This window comes from Episyrphus balteatus, chromosome 3 (genome assembly GCF_945859705.1).
Source record: "Episyrphus balteatus chromosome 3, idEpiBalt1.1, whole genome shotgun sequence".
Lineage (NCBI taxonomy): Eukaryota > Metazoa > Arthropoda > Insecta > Diptera > Syrphidae > Episyrphus > Episyrphus balteatus.
The window spans coordinates 93,689,468-93,708,082 of NC_079136.1; the positions used below are offsets into that span (position 1 = coordinate 93,689,468).

Below are 18,615 nucleotides of genomic sequence, written 5' to 3' on the forward strand. Positions count from 1 at the left end.
AAAATATTTTTGTGAGTTATCAGGTACATAAAAAGCTTTGATATTCTAAGCAACTTTATCTATGCATTCTATTACGATTTTATAATGTTTTTGTCCCGGGTTATGCTCCCAGAAATATGGTCACCGTAATTATACCACAACTCGTGTTTGCTAAAAATTTATTAAATATGTATTTTGTATACACAGGGTGTCCCAAAAGTAATGGATCAAATTCTTACGGTTTTCGATTTAATGCAGTTTTTGCGAAATTTCGAAAAGTCCCGACTTTGCAACTGTATTTTGCTCCCTCCGCTCATAATAGATTTTTGTTTTTTACAATTCTTTCACTAAAACATTTCTTAATAAAAAGAAATAATAATTAAATCAAAATATTTTTTGCTGCAAATCAATTAAGAGTTCAATATTTTTTAAAAACTCAATTTCCATTAAACTGGAAAATGTTGTACAATCAAATTGATAAAACTGAAAACTATTAGATAAGCCGATTGTAGTGTAAATTAATTAAAAATGCATAAAAACAAAAGCAAAAGTTATATTTTGAAAAGTTCATCCACTGTTCTGTTGAAGCTCATTTTCGAAATAAAATAGTTTTCCTTGTTAGTTTTTTCCAATTTATTCTTAAAAGGAAATCACAAAAACTGAGTCATAATTATAATAAAAACTCTTCATTATTTTTTTTACATTCAAAATACATACATCGATCAACAGAAACAAAAAAAAAAAAAAAAAAACTTCAAATAATTTCCAATATTATTCATAACTGACAATTGAAAGGCAAAAAAAAATAAATAAATAAAAAAAAAAAAACAAATTTAATATATTTTAAAAAAAAAGTTCTTTTCTTTATTAGTTTTTGTATTTTTCTTATCAGTTCTTTTCACAGAAAGTATGTTTTATTATTTTTTTTAGTTTTGGGTAATTCCATGAAAAAGTGGACACGAATTTTGAACAAATTATGCAGTCTTTTTTTACTTTTTTTATTAGCACATTACTATTTACAAACGGCAACTCGTTATGCAAGTTGCAAGAAAAGATTCTTTGTTGTATTCCCTTATGGATAGACATAAAATTCAGGGAGTTTAATAATCTTAAAGCATTTTTATAGCATAAGCTTGCAAACAACAGGAGAATTTCGTGAGTCTAATAGTGGCGATGACAATATCCCCTTATGAGTGCTAAAATAAGTTAACATTTAAGCAAGCTTCGTTACACACTATTCGATAAAAAAAAAAACTTGAGTGAAAATGCATCTTATCTTTACTTTTGGAACCACAAATCGCAGGTAACATGAGTTACCAAAATAATGTAACGTGAGTTACCTAAATATTTTAAAATTTTTCCTCGAAATATTGAAAAAATGTTTGGTTTTGTCACTCATATTAAAAGCTTGTAATTTTGTATGTATGGAATCTTCATTGAAAACAAATTAAGATTCTTAATTTCACGTAAAAACTTCATACTGTCGGACTCTTAAAATTCGTGTCCGATTTTTGTAACGTGAGTTACCATCAAACTTTTATTTTTCCCAAGGAAATGTTAAAAATAAAGACAATTTTTTTAGTTAATTATGAAAGTAATAGTTATGCTCCATTCATGGATAGTAATTTCGTATCAATTTACATTAAAATTGAAAAAAAAATTATTTATGTGTTGGAAATTTTTGTGAATGTAACGTGAGTTACCATGGAATTGCCCTTTTAATAATTTTAATATTACAAATAAAGATTTTTTTCAACTATGGAAGTTTAATATTTTTTACTCTTTTTTTTTAATTATTTTTTTTAATATGTTTTCTCTAGCCTTCATACAACATAAATGTTTACTTTAGTACATCATAAAAAAAACTTAAGTATAACTAAAATATTTCTCTTAAAAGTAAAAAAAAATATCAAAGTAATCGAAAACAAATTATTTTTTTTTTACTTTCATTTATGGATCCTATGTTTTGTTTTCTTGTTGTTTTTTATAGAATGAACAGAAGATTTGATTGTATTTTTGTTTGGGGGAATTTACAATTCATCCTTTTCTTTCTTTGCTTCCGCAGATTCTTCCAAAACTTCTTCAACGACATCCTCCTAAAAATAGACAAAGTAAAAAAATCAGTCTCAAGTGTTGTTAAAATAGAAATAAATAAACTTACGGAAACTGCACCTTCACCGCCATTATCCAAGAATTTAATAAAATCTTCCAAAGATCTGTCCATCATGTAGTCAATCACTTGGTTATCACCCTTACGGTAGAATTTGAGTGTGGGGAAGGATGAGATCTTGGTCTGTTCCAACTCGTTAACAGTGGAATCGATCTTGGCAATGACAATGTTTGGGTGATCCTTGTATTTCTCACCCAATTGGTAGTAGATTGGCACCAATTGTTTGCAGTGTGCGCACCTTTTCAAAAAAATATTAAATTAGATTAACAAATTCAAAAAAACAAAAGTCCTAAAAGAACTTACCATGGAACATAGAATTCCACAAGGACATCTTTTTCTGGGTAGGTGCAACTTCGTCAAAGTTACTAGCAACGAGCATCTTAACTGGGTTCTTGTCCCAATCTTCTGGCAATTCTTGTGACAACAAATGTTGCTTCAATTTACCAGCCATGAAATCTTCAACAAAGCTCTTATTCCTTCCTCTATGTTCAAGTACTTGCTCTTAGAATTCAATTTACTTAAACTTTAAAATTTTTATAGATACACATTTTGTAAATATAAATGTACCTACCTACAGGGTGGCTGATGAAAAAAAAAGATCAAACAATTTTTTTTTCTACTTAATGAATATGTTAGCTTTTTTTTTTATTTTGCAGATTAGTTTTTAGATTTAACAAAAATGCATAATAGATATAGATACCTAATGGATAATGTTTTGGCAGAACTGCTACGAAAATTTCTCGATAAGCTCATATCCACGTTCATGCCCCACATGGGGCATGACCCACATTAGGCATGACCCACGGGGGGCATGACCCACATGGGGCATGACCCACATGGGGCATGACCCACATGGGGCATGACTTGCGTGGGGCATGATAAACATGGGGCATTACCCACGAGAGGCATGACAAACATGGGGCATGACCCAGGTGGGGCATGACCCACGAGGGGCATGACCCACATGGGGCATGACCCACATGGGGCATGACCCACGAGGGGCATGACCCACATGGGGCATTACCCAGGTGGGGCATGACCCACGAGGGGCATGACCCACATGGGGCATGACCCACATGGGGCATGACCCACGAGGGGCATGACCCACATGGGGCATTACCCACGAGGGGCATGACCCACATGGGGCATGACCCACGAGGGGCATGACCCAGGAGGTGTATGACCCACGAGGAGCATGACCCACGAGGGGCATGACCCACGAGGGGCATGACCCACATGGGGCATGACCCACATGCGGCATGACCCACGAGGGGCTTGACCCACGAGGGGCATGACCCACAAGGGGCATGACCCACACGGGACATGAGCCCCATGGGGCATGACCCACATGTGTCATGACCCACATGGAGCATGACCCACATGGCGCATGACCCACGTGGGGCATGACCCACATGGGGCATGACCCACGAGGGGCATGACCCACATGGGGCATGAGCCACATGTTGCATAACCCACGAGGGGCATGACCCACGAGAGGCATGACCCACGTGGGGCATGACCCACATGGGGCATGACCCACGAGGGGCATCACCCACATGGGGCATGACCCACGAGGGGCATAACCCACATGGGGCATGACCCACGAGGGGCATGACCCACGAGGGGCATGACCCACATGGGGCATGACCCACGAGGGGCATGACCCACATGGGGCATGACCCACATGGGGCATTACCCACACGGGACATGAGCCCCATGGGGCATGACCCACATGTGTCATGACCCACATGGAGCATGACCCACATGGCGCATGACCCACGTGGGGCATGACCCACATGGGGCATGACCCACGAGGGGCATGACCCACATGGGGCATGAGCCACATGTTGCATAACCCACGAGGGGCATGACCCACGAGAGGCATGACCCACGTGGGGCATGACCCACATGGGGCATGACCCACGAGGGGCATCACCCACATGGGGCATGACCCACGAGGGGCATAACCCACATGGGGCATGACCCACGAGGGGCATGACCCACGAGGGGCATGACCCACATGGGGCATGACCCACGAGGGGCGTGACCCACATGGGGCATGACCCACGAGGGGCATGACCCACATGGGGCATGACCCACATGGGGCATGACCCACATGGGGCATTACCCACGAGGGGCATGACCCACATGGGGCATGACCCACGAGGGGCATGACCCAGGAGGTGTATGACCCACGAGGAGCATGACCCACGAGGGGCATGAGCCACATGGGGCATGACCCACATGGGGCATGACCCACGTGGGGCATGACCCACATGCGGCATGACCCACGAGGGGCTTGACCCACGAGGGGCATGACCCACAAGGGGCATGACCCACACGGGACATGAGCCCCATGTGGGGCATGACCCACATGTGTCATGACCCACATGGAGCATGACCCACATGGCGCATGACCCACGTGGGGCATGACCCACATGGGGCATGACCCACGAGGGGCATGACCCACGAGGGGCATGACCCACGAGGGGCATGACCCACATGGGGCATGAACCACACGGGGCATGACCCACATGGGGCATGACCCACATGGGACATGACCCACGAGGGGCATGACCCACATGGGGCATGACCCACAAGGGGCATGACCCACATGGGGCATGACCCACATGGGGCATGACCCACATGGGGCATGACCCACATAGGGCATGACCCACATGGGACATGACCCACGAGGGGCATGACCCACATGGGGCATGACCCACAAGGGGCATGACCCACATGGGGCATGACCCACGTGGGGCATGACCCACATGGGGCATGACCCAAAAGTGGCATGACCCACATGGGGCATGACCCACATGGGGCATGACCCACACGGGGCATGACCCACATGGGGCATGACCCACACGGGGCATGACCCACATGGGGCATGACCCAAAAGTGGCATGACCCACATGGGGCATGACCCACATGGGGCATGACCCACATGGGGCATGACCACCGTGGGGCATGACCCACATGGGGCATGACCCACATGGGGCATGACCCACGTGGGGCATGTCCCATGTGGGGCATGACCCACATGGGGCATGACCCACGTGGAGCATGTCCCACATGGGGCATGACCCACGTGGGGCATGACCCACATGGGGCATGACCCACATGGGGCATGACCCACATGGGGCATGACCCACATGGGGCATGAACCACACGGGGCATGACCCACATGGGGCATGACCCACAAGGGGCACATTTATCTATCGACATTTATCTATCCACATTTATCTATCGACATTTATCTATCCACATTTATCTATCAACATATATCTATCCACATTTATCGATCCACATTTATCTATCCACATTTATCGATCCACATTTATCTATCCACATTTATCTATCCACATTTATCGATCCACATTTATCTATCGACATTTATCTATCGACATTTATCTATCGACATTTATCTATCGACATTTCCGAGAAAATTTGTCTAGAGACCTTTGTCTAGAGACATTTGTCTTGAGACATTTATCTTGAGACATTTATCTATCCACATTTATCTATCGACATTTATCTTCCGAGAAAATTTGTCTAAAGACATTTGTCTAGAGACATTTGTCTTGAGACATTTATCTTGAGACGTTTATCTATCCACATTTATCTATCCACATTTATCGATCCACATTTATCAATCCACATTTATCTATCCACATTTATCTATCCACATTTATCAATCCACATTTATCTATCGACATTTATATTGAGACATTTATCTGTCGACATTTATCTATCGACATTTATCTATCCACATTTATCGATCCACATTTATCTATCCACATTTATCTATCGACATTTATCTATCCACATTTATCTATCCACATATATCTATCCACATTTATCGATCCACATTTATCTATCCACATTTATCGATCCACATTATCGACATTTATCTATCCACATTTATCTATCCACATTTATCGATCCACATTTATCGATCCACATTTATCGATCCACATTTATCTATCCACATTTATCTATCGACATTTATCTGTCCACATTTATCAATCCACATTTATCTATCCACATTTATCTATCCACATTTATCTTGAGACATTTATCTGTCGACATTTATCTATCGACATTTATCTATCCACATTTATCTATCCACATTTATCTATCCACATTTATCGATCCACATTTATCGATCCACATTTATCGATCCACATTTATCTGTCCACATTTATCTATCGACATGTATCTATCCATATCTATCAACATATATCTATACACATTTATCGATCCACATTTATCTATCCACATTTATCTATCCACATTTATCTATCCACATTTATCGATCCACATTTATCTATCGACATTTATCTATCGACATTTCCGAGAAAATTTGTCTAGAGACATTTGTCTAGAGACATTTGTCTAGAGACATTTGTCTTGAGACATTAATCTTGAGACATTATCTATCCACATTTATCTATCCACATTTATCTATCGACATTTATCTATCCACATTTATCTATCCACATATATCTATCCACATTTATCTATCCACATTTATCTATCGACATTTATCGATCCACATTTATCTATCGACATTTATCGATCCACATTTATCGATCCACATTTATCTATCCACATTTATCTATCGACATTTATCTTCCGAGAAAATTTGTCTAGAGACATTTGTCTAGAGACATTTGTCTTGAGACATTTATCTTGAGACATTTATCTATCCACATTTATCTATCCACATTTATCGATCCACATTTATCAATCCACATTTATCTATCCACATTTATCTATCCACATTTATCTATACACATTTATCTATCGACATTTATCTTGAGACATTTATCTGTCGACATTTATCTATCGACATTTATCTATCCACATTTATCGATCCACATTTATCTATCCACATTTATCTATCGACATTTATCTATTCACATTTATCTATCCACATATATCTATCCACATTTATCGATCCACATTTATCTATCCACATTTATCGATCCACATTTATCTATCCATATTTATCTATCCACATTTATCTATCCACATTTATCTATCCACATTTATCTATCCACATTTATCGATCCACATTTATCAATCCACATTTATCTATCCACATTTATCTATCGACATTTATCTATCGACATTTATCTTGAGACATTTATCTGTCGACATTTATCTATCGACATTTATCTTGAGACATTTATCTGTCGACATTTATCTATCGACATTTATCGATCCACATTTATCAATCCACATTTATATATCCACATTTATCTATCGACATTTATCTTCCGAGAAAATTTGTCTAGAAACATTTGTCTAGAGACATTTGTCTAGAGACATTTGTCTTGAGACATTTATCTATCCACATTTATCTATCCACATTTATCTATCCACATTTATCGATCCACATTTATCTATCCACATTTATCTATCCACATTTATCTATCCACATTTATCAATCCACATTTATCTATCCACATTTATCTATCCACATTTATCGATCCACATTTATCGATCCACATTTATCTATCCACATTTATTTATCCACATTTATCTATCCACATTTATCGATCCACATTTATCTATCCACATTTATCGATCCACATTTATCAATCCACATTTATCTATCCACATTTATCTATCGACATTTATCTATCCACATTTATCTATCCACATTTATCTATCCACATATATCTATCCACATTTATCGATCCACATTTATCTATCCACATTTATCGATCCACATTTATCTATCCACATTTATCTATCGACATTTATCTTCCGAGAAAATTTGTCTAGAGACATTTGTCTTGAGACATTTGTCTTGAGACATTTATCTTGAGACATTTATCTATCCACATTTATCTATCCACATTTATCTATCCACATTTATCTATCTACATTTATCGATCCACATTTATCTATCGACATTTATCTATCCACATTTATCTATCCACATTTATCTATCCACATTTATCGATCCACATTTATCTATCGACATTTTTCTATCGACATTTATGTATCGACATTTATCTATCCACATTTATCTATCGACATTTATCTATCCACATTTATCGATCCACATTTATCTATCCACATTTATCTATCCACATTTATCGATCCACATTTATCGATCCACATTTATCTATTCACATTTATCTATCCACATTTATCTATCGACATTTATCTATCCACATTTATCGATCCACATTTATCTATCCACATTTATCTATCCACATTTATCTATCCACATTTATCTATCCACATTTATCGATCCACATTTATCTATCCACATTTATCTATCGACATTTATCTTCCGAGAAAATTTGTCTAGAGACATTTGTCTTGAGACATTTGTCTTGAGACATTTATCTTGAGACATTTATCTATCCACATTTATCTATCCACATTTATCGATCCACATTTATCTATCCACATTTATCTATCCACATTTATCTATCTACATTTATCGATCCACATTTATCTATCGACATTTATCTATCCACATTTATCTATCCACATTTATCTATCCTCATTTATCGATCCACATTTATCTATCGACATTTATCTATCCACATTTATCTATCCACATTTATCTATCCACATTTATCGATCCACATTTATCTATCGACATTTTTCTATCGACATTTATGTATCGACATTTATCTATCCACATTTATCTATCGACATTTATCTATCCACATTTATCTATCCACATTTATCTATCCACATTTATCGATCCACATTTATCTATCGACATTTTTCTATCGACATTTATGTATCGACATTTATCTATCCACATTTATCTATCGACATTTATCTATCCACATTTATCGATCCACATTTATCTATCCACATTTATCTATCCACATTTATCGATCCACATTTATCGATCCACATTTATCTATTCACATTTATCTATCCACATTTATCTATCCACATATATCTATCCACATTTATCGATCCACATTTATCGATCCACATTTATCTATCCACATTTATCTATCGACATTTATCTTCCGAGAAAATTTGTCTAGAGACATTTGTCTTGAGACATTTGTCTTGAGACATTTATCTTGAGACATTTATCTATCCACATTTATCTATCCACATTTATCGATCCACATTTATCTATCCACATTTATCTATCCACATATATCTATATACATTTATCGATCCACATTTATCTATCCACATTTAACGATCCACATTTATCTATCCACATTTATCTATCCACATTTATCGATCCACATTTATCTATCGACATTTTTCTATCGACATTTATGTATCGACATTTATCTATCCACATTTATCTATCGACATTTATCTATCCACATTTATCGATCCACATTTATCTATCCACATTTATCTATCCACATTTATCGATCCACATTTATCGATCCACATTTATCTATTCACATTTATCTATCCACATTTATCTATCGACATTTATCTATCCACATTTATCTATCCACATTTATCTATCCACATTTATCTATCGACATTTATCTTGAGACATTTATCTGTCGACATTTATCTATCGACATTTATCTATCGACATTTATCTATCCACATTTATCAAATGTCTCTAGACAAATGTCTCTAGACAAATTTTCTCGGAAATGTCGATAGATAAATGTGGATGGATAAATGTGGATCGATAAATGTGGATAGATAAATGTGGATAGATAAATGTCGCTAGATAAATGTCGATAGATAAATGTCGATAGATAAATGTCGACAGATAAATGTCGATAGATAAATGTGGATCGATAAATGTGGATAGATAAATGTGGATAGATAAATGTGGATCGATAAATGTCTCAAGACAAATGTCTCTAGACAAATTTTCTCGGAAGATAAATGTCGATAGATAAATGTGGATAGATAAATGTGGATAGATAAATGTGGATCGATAAATAAATGTGGATAAATAAATGTCTCAAGATAAATGTCTCAAGACAAATGTCTCTAGACAAATGTCTCTAGATAAATTTTCTCGGAAATGTCGATAGATAAATGTGGATAGATAAATGTGGATAGATAAATGTCGATGGATAAATGTCGATAGATAAATGTCGATAGATAAATGTGGATCGATAAATGTGGATAGATAAATGTGGATAGCCCAACTAACAATTTTACTTCCACGAGGTTAAGATTTTTAATTTCTTGCAGCTATTATCTCTACAGGGCTTGTATTTAGTTTGTGAATCGAAAATTCAAAATTTCGAGGCTTAACTTTCGTTAACCGATTCCTAGAAACCTAGTGCAAGTGGAATCTAAAAATTTCTACAAGCATTAATGTAAACATTTCGTTTAAATTTCAATACGGCCAAATGAAATTCCATTGTAGAAGCACAAGAAATAAAAGCCAATAACTGACTTCTTTTAAATGGCTTTGCAAAAGAAATTGTATTAGAACTGCTTACAAAATCTTTATGAATGCTTTCTATTTTTTGTATCCAATTCGAAAATTATTAGACTCAAAAATGACTTAGGTATGTATTTAAGTATGGTAGAAGTACCTACAACTTATACAATTGCCTTAAATGCATTTATTATTATAATTCTATATTACCGAAATTATGTCAATAGTATATGAGTCGTGATATTCATTAAATAAAAAAAACATTACGTTGAATCTCAAATAAACCGCATTAAACGGTTTTGCCTTTTTAAAAAAATATTCCACAAAATATATGTGTTATAGTTACTGCATTTTAATATTTGAATTAAAAAATTGTTGAATCATTGTTTTTGATTGAAAATATTACAAAGTATGTTTTATATTACTTTCAAATATAACGACTTACATAAATGTTTATTTTTATATCTCTGTATGAGAAAAAAAGAAGTTCAATTTCAGGCGCATGCGCGAAAAGTTTTTAGTTTTATATGTTTGCCTTAGCGAAGTTAGGGGACATTTATGTATATTTGTAGAGATCCTTTAAGTACAAGAAAAACATTGTAAAAAGCATTTAATTTTATAAGTTTGCCTAAGCGAACTAATTTTATTTCTAGAAGCCCTGTGAAAGTGAGTACAAGCTAAATTTTTTAAACTGTCAGGCAAACTCATGAGAATAAGAAATATTTGGATAAGTGCCATTATGGTGACCATTTTTGGTTTTTTTATTCATTGTTATAAAGAAATAAATAAAAAAGTGAATCTTTTCATATCGGTAATTGGTTTAAAATAGTGATATTAAAAATGGTTTACTGGCCAATTTGGAGTTCATATTCAAGTAAGTAGAGAAGAAAGGAAAACAAGATTTTAATCTTCTCCACTTATTTAATTATGAAATATTGATAGACATTTTAGATTTTTACCTAAGTTCAAAACAAAGTTAATTCTCTTATTTTTAAGAAAAGGCCAAAAGTCCAAAAAAATTGAAAATTTTTTTTCTGCTTCGGAAAAATGCAAGTTGACGGCATCCGGATGAAACCTCTAAAGTCTAAAAAACCGAATTTTTCAGATATTTTTTTCTGCTCCAGAAAAATTGTTCTTGAGTAAAAAGTTATTCTCTTTCATCTTCTCAATAATTATAAGAATGTACAATCAGAATATAATATTATTAAGTCTTTATTAAATAATTTTTTACAAGATAAAAAAAATCAGAAAATACCTAACCAAAAACAATAACTTTGAAAAAAAACACAAATGGTCACCATATTCTTTAAGATATTGCAACTCATCAGGAATTAAGTCGAAGCCCTTAGAAAGTTCTGGTTTCAAGTAGTCCAAATTTGAAACTCTTTTATTATATACCTGAGTAGCTCGATGGGTAAAGTACCGGACTTTCAATCAGGATGTACGAGGTTCAAATCCAGCAAAATTCGTCAAGTAAGTAAAAGTTTTTTTCTTAATATAATTGTGTTTGGAAATTTAATTTCAGAAGCAAAACTTGTCTGGATGGAAAACAAAGAAGAAAATGAAAAAATAAAATGTAATTAATAGGTACACAAAAAAAAAATGAAAAAAAAAATATTTTTTTTTCTTTATTCTATTTGGAATATACCTCGTTTAGACTTTCACAAGCCTTCGACGAGTCTGCTCCGAGCTTCTAAATAAAATTAAAAGCCTGTAGCAGTAATACAGATTTTCAAATCTTGAATGTTGCTTGTTTCTATAAGGCATTAAACACATGTTTTGAGTCTCTCCAATCAACTTGCATATGACTCTTCTAAAGCCTATCAAGCTTCTCGGGTGGGCCAAAAGGGCTTCTCTATGGTCGTATACAAGCAATATTTCTAAAATCGAAACAGCTTCGTTAGACCCTTGTGGAAGTAAAATTTTTAGTTGGGAGATAAATGTGGATCGATAAATGTGGATAGATAAATGTGGATCGATAAATGTGGATAGATATATGTGGATAGATAAATGTGGATAGATAAATGTCGATAGATAAATGTGGATAGATAAATGTGGATCGATAAATGTGGATAGATAAATGTGGATAGATAAATGTGGATAGATAAATGTAGATAGATAAATGTGGATCGATAAATGTGGATCGATAAATGTGGATAGATATATGTGGATAGATATATGTGGATAGATAAATGTGGATAGATAAATGTGGATAGATAAATGTGGATAGATAAATGTCGATAGATAAATGTCGATAGATAAATGTGGATAGATAAAAGTGGATAGATAAATGTCGATAGATAAATGAGGATAGATAAATGTGGATAGATAAATGTGGATGGATAAATGTGGATCGATAAATGTCGATAGATAAATGTCGATAGATAAATGTCGATAGATAAATGTGGATGGATAAATGTGGATCGATAAATGTCGATAGATAAATGTCGATAGATAAATGTGGATCGATAAATGTGGATAGATAAATGTGGATAGATAAATGTCGATAGATAAATGTCGATAGATAAATGTCGATAGATAAATGTCGATAGATAAATGTCTCAAGATAAATGTCTAGAGACATTTGTCTTGAGACATTTATCTATCCACATTTATTTATCGATCCACATTTATCAATCCACATTTATCTATCCACATTTATCTATCGATATTTATCTTGAGACATTTATCTATCGACATTTATCTATCCACATTTATCTATCCACATTTATCGATCCACATTTATCTATCCACATTTATCTATCCACATTTATCGATCCACATTTATCAATCCACATTTATCTATCCACATTTATCTACCCACATTTATCTATCGACATTTATCTTGAGACATTTATCTATCGACATTTATCTATCGGCATTTATCTATCGACATTTATCGATCGACATTTATCTATCGACATTTATCTATCCACATTTATCTATCCACATTTATCTATCGACATTTATCTATCGACATTTATCTATCGACATTTATCTATCCACATTTATCTATCCACATTTATCTATCGACATTTATCTATCGACATTTATCTATCGACATTTATCTAGCGACATTTATCTAGAGACATTTATCTCGAGACATTTATCATGCGACATTTATCATGAAGCATTTATCATGAGACATTTATCATGAGACATTTATCTCGAGACATTTATCATGAGACATTTATCGTGAGACATTTCTCTCGAGACATTTCTCTCGAGATATTTCTCTCGAGACATTTCTCTCGAGATATTTCTCTCGAGACATTTCTCTCGAGACATTTATCATGAGACATTTCTCATGGAAGTGAGACATGGTTTCAGAAATAAAAGCAGGATCATAACGAAGCGCTCTTTTGATGTATCATGTATCAATAGCTTCTTCCCTGGAACCCTGGAAGTGTTCATAAATAATTATATCGTTAGGCTTTTTCCTCTATAAAATCGAAATCATACTGAGTTTTGTTACAATTTGAATTTTAGAAAATGAAATCAAGAAGTCAAGAAGGAAAAATATAGAACGTTATGAACAAATTCCAGCTGATTTGAAAACTAAAGTTAAATAATTATAACATTTTACTGGATTTTTTGAAATGAAATCTATTTTTGTTATTGAAACGTTAAGTTTCAGTTGCAGATAAGATCTGCACTGCAGATTTATGGTTCTCAAAAGTCTGGGAATGTGTTGAAAATCTGCAAAATGCAGATAAATCTGCACTATTGGCAACACTGATCGCAAGCGCAAACCAACGCTTTACTCGTTCACAAATCACAAAAAGTTGAACAAGAAAGAGAAGAATGGGAAGAGAAAACAAAAGAAAAGAAAATACAGAAAATTTTGTTTGCTCCTTATTTATTCTGCAGACACAGCATATATGGTCGTCTTCCTTACTCCTCTTTTTGCTGTCTAACACAATTTATATAACCCTCTCTGGCAGAACCAAAACCATTCACACATCCATGCAAGCTTCGTACAATCGTATCATATGCATATACACACATACCATCATAAATGTACTAATTTTTCGTTACGTTTTTTCTTGGTTAGCTCCCCATGCCAGGCCTGCGTTAAAATCTATGCAATATCTTAAAAATGTGGTAAAAATTAGCCAACAAGCAAAAGAAATTTGATTTTTTTTTATCAAGAAATTTCCCAGTCAAGAATGATTTCATTAGTGCTGACTGCTGAATTATATGATCTGCAAAAAACACTCGTCTTATAAACGGATTGCCGACGTTAATGCTCAAAAACCATATTAAGTTAACGACAGTTTCGGATAGACGTTTTGTGTCTACATACATACATAAAAAATAGGTATGTTTTGATAAAAAGAATAATAAAAAAAACGCAGACCTGGGCCGTATTGCATCAACTTCAAATTTGTAATTACAAGTAATTTTCACAATATTTGTCAAAAAATCGATAAATTTTGTTTCACCAGTTTCTTGTGATCACAAAATTGTTATTGTAATCCACAATTTTAAATATGTGAAAACATCCAATTTCTGTTTTACCAAAACTTGTATTTTACAAGTAACAAATTTGTGAGCTTTCAAGTTTCTTGTGGGTTTCAGCATAAAAAAATTACAAGTTTATATTTATTTGTGAAAATTTTCTACAAGAGTCAAGACGTACATATGTCGCACAAGTATTACAAGACTGTTGTAACTCAAAAAAAAAAAATATTTAAAAACTGTTCCAAATTATAAAAAAATAATGTTTTTATCAAGTTCGTTTATAAAAATAATGCAATTAACTATTCAGCAATTATTTAAAATATTAGATATATAAATATAAAGTTATTGTGTAAAATATGATGTCAACTCAAGCAAAAAAAAATTTTGAGTTACAACAGTCTTGTAATACTAGTGCTAATCATTTTTGATACAAATTTGTAAAAACCGTGTTTAAAGTTATTCAAAATTGTAAAAATATCAATTAAAAAGAATGCATTTGAAATTAAAAAAAAAAAAATTTCATTAAAAAATATTTATTGCAATTGCATTAAAAAAAATTCGTATTGCAACTGAAAAATGTTTGCATAAGAAAAAAATATTTATTGGAAACACAAAATATAAAAAATATTTGCATTGAAAATAAAATTTTTATTGCAAATAAAAATATTTTGCATTAAAAAAAATGTATTGCAAATAAAAAATTTTCTGCATTCAAAAAAATAATCACTTATATTTCCAAACTTATCTTTCATTTGAAACCGATTTTAACTTCTCTCCATATGAGTTAAGTAACTCGACAGTCACCGCCAACACTATAAAGAGCTTTACAAGTTTGTGAGAAAAACTTGTTGTTTACAAGAAAAAAATATTCGTGAAACGGCAATTCTACAAACTTGGCTTCCAGCATTGTCGGATATCTCTTAAACAATATTGAAATCCATTGCTTATATTTAAGAATTAATCGCAATACTACCGATTTTGAGGTCCTAACTATGTAATTCCTAACTGAGTTTGAACAAGTACTCGGTAACAATTTGACTTAGTAATTTTGTGAAGAAATCACTTGGTTCCGATTCGATTACTAACCATTTGTATAATAACCTTGTACTAGCTTATTTTAGGACCAAGTCAACGTGAAAGTTTAAGGACATCTTATTTCAGTTAAGAAATGAGTTGCTACTGATTTGAGTACTAACTTTATTACTAAGACCGGTATTGGCACTAGGAATCTTGTGAATAAATCACCCGTTAAAATAATAACTAAGACTGTTAGATGTTTTGTATTTGTACTACAATAGCGAATTCTTATTTATGAAGAGAATGACGCAAACATTTTAAACGATTAAGTAAATTGCTAAAGCCATTTTAGTAAGTTACTAAGCCAAAAAGCATAGGGATTTTTAATTTAGTAACTTACTAAATTGCTTTAAAAATTTAATAAATCGTTTAAAATTTTACGCTAATAGTTTTCTAATAGTTACATCTTAACAGTTAGGTATACAGATTTGAGAGCACATTACCAATGTATACTGATTTTTGTGTCAGAGTCACGATTATAAGAGCAAAGGGGCCAAAATAAATAAACAAAACATTTTTCCCTGATGGAGAACTAACATTTTTATTGGAATACTTTAGTTTTTTTGTTTTTGTTTATTTAAATCATTTACAATTCACTTACATTTATATAATAATTAAGTTAATTTACTTTTTCACATAAAATGGGTTTTTTTTTTTGAATAATTATTTCAATATTTTTTCTTTGATTTTATTTTTTAACTGAGTTTTTTATTTTTTCTGTATAAGGTGAATAATTTCTTTGCAACATGCTTATTTTTTGTACCATGAGCATTGTTTTTATTGGCTTGTTATTTATATGAATTGTCCTACATCAATACAAGTATATTAGTAATATTCCATAAAAAAATGGATAAAAAATAAAATCATTAACAAAAACAAAAAGAAAAAAATTGTAGATATACTGTTTAATAAGAATGCAACAAATTATAATAAGAAAAACAAAAAAAATTATAATAATTTTGCAGAAAATCACTGCAAGTTTCGCAGTTTAAAGTAAGAAAAATACGAATGGACAAATGTTTGTTAAGCTCCTGGGTCGAATGAAAACCGACATCAATTCAACAAGAACGGAATGAATACTTCGTTTGATAAAATTTATATATATAACACAATATTTTTTTAATGTTCCATTTTATATACACAGAAAAATATTCATTGATTTTTTTCATCTTTACATGGCTAAATGAATAAATTTCATGTTTTTTATTGCGAAAAAGACAAAATAGTTTGAATTTTTTTTATGTTTGGGAGGAATAATAATAATAATAAGAAAATAGGAAAAAAGGGAACAAATTGAATTTACAGAGAATTTACTCCTTGTCACCCATTTTCACCTTTGAGGTCATGTAGATTCCAACAATGAGTCCAAACAGACCAATGGCAGAGCCGAAAATCTCAACAATGAGGATTTTAACAAACAAAGCTGAATTGGCTGCATCAGCAAGAGCAGCTCCCGAGCCAACAACGCCCACAGCAATACCACAAAACAAGTTGACCATTCCAACGGCTAAACCAGCTCCAAACATGACATAACCAGCTGTCCAGTTGTTATTCATGACCATTTGACTGTTTAGAGCTTCTTTAGAATGATAGAACTCCAACAAACCAGACAATACGATGGCAGTGATTAGTCCATAGATTGCAACAGCCTCACAAAAGATGACCGAGATAAGATTTTTGGTTTTGATGCGAGGGGCCTTGACGCCAGCACCAACAATGGTGGTGCCTGTGGTGTGTATACCCAAGGCGGCGCCAACAACAGATAGAGAGACGGCAAGTCCAATGCCTAGACATGCCCACATATAGGGTGAGGTTTCGGCCAAAAACCAGCCAACACTTACACGTTCGCCCTTGCCAGTGAGGACATGGTATAGGACCAGAATCACTACAACCGAAGTGAAGAGGGTGGCAAAAGTATTACCCAAGACGGTTCGCAGTTGTGCCATTTTGCAAGTGTGTTCTATAAAATATGTAATTTTCGGTGGATAAATGTGATTTAAATGTGAAAATTACTCACAAGAAAATTTTACTTACAATATCTTAAAAAAATCTTGTGACAGGTGATTCCGATCGAAAAAGTTTTTACCCTATCACATGACAGATTAGCGATACTAGCTCCACCAAGTGGAAATTGCATTAAACATCAACTTTGAAATTAGTTAAAGTTTCGAAGTGTACCACACTGGGATGTTAAAGAGGGAGTAAATCGGAAGTAAAAAGATAATAATTGTATTTTTTACTTCGTTCTATACCTGTGACAGTTTTTGTGTCGCTGGAAAAGAAAAATGTATTTTTTTTCGTTTTCTAGTACGCAGGTCTATGAAAGAAATTTATGTTTGTACTAGATTATTTGGAGATTTTTGTTCCTATTTGTGCTTTGTTCGTATCAGAAGAAAGAAAACAGAAAACTAAAACAATGAAAATAAATATACATATTTTTTATTTATGTTTTTTTTATTTGTTTGGACTACAGGTCATAAAAAACTTTTGTTCGTATCTCTAATGGTAGATTTAAAAGCAAACACACATCTCAGAAAGACATGCAATGACAAAA

The 18,615-nt window shown here is 34.0% G+C and overlaps 1 protein-coding gene and 1 pseudogene across 1 annotated transcript; both read right to left on the reverse strand.

Annotated features, from left to right (window-relative positions):
* Positions 1–1,854: 1,854 nt before the first annotated feature.
* LOC129915140 (protein disulfide-isomerase-like) lies at positions 1,855–15,891 on the reverse strand (annotated as a pseudogene).
* Positions 15,892–16,947: 1,056 nt separating this feature from the next.
* On the reverse strand, positions 16,948–18,225 carry LOC129916411 (V-type proton ATPase 21 kDa proteolipid subunit c''). Its single transcript, XM_055996329.1, has 2 exons — positions 18,096–18,225; positions 16,948–18,021 (listed from the first exon to the last, which is right to left on the reverse strand). The coding sequence occupies exon 2, from the start codon at positions 18,005–18,007 to the stop codon at positions 17,372–17,374; it is 636 nt and encodes a 211-aa protein (XP_055852304.1). The 5' UTR covers positions 18,008–18,021; positions 18,096–18,225; the 3' UTR covers positions 16,948–17,371.
* Positions 18,226–18,615: the final 390 nt, after the last annotated feature.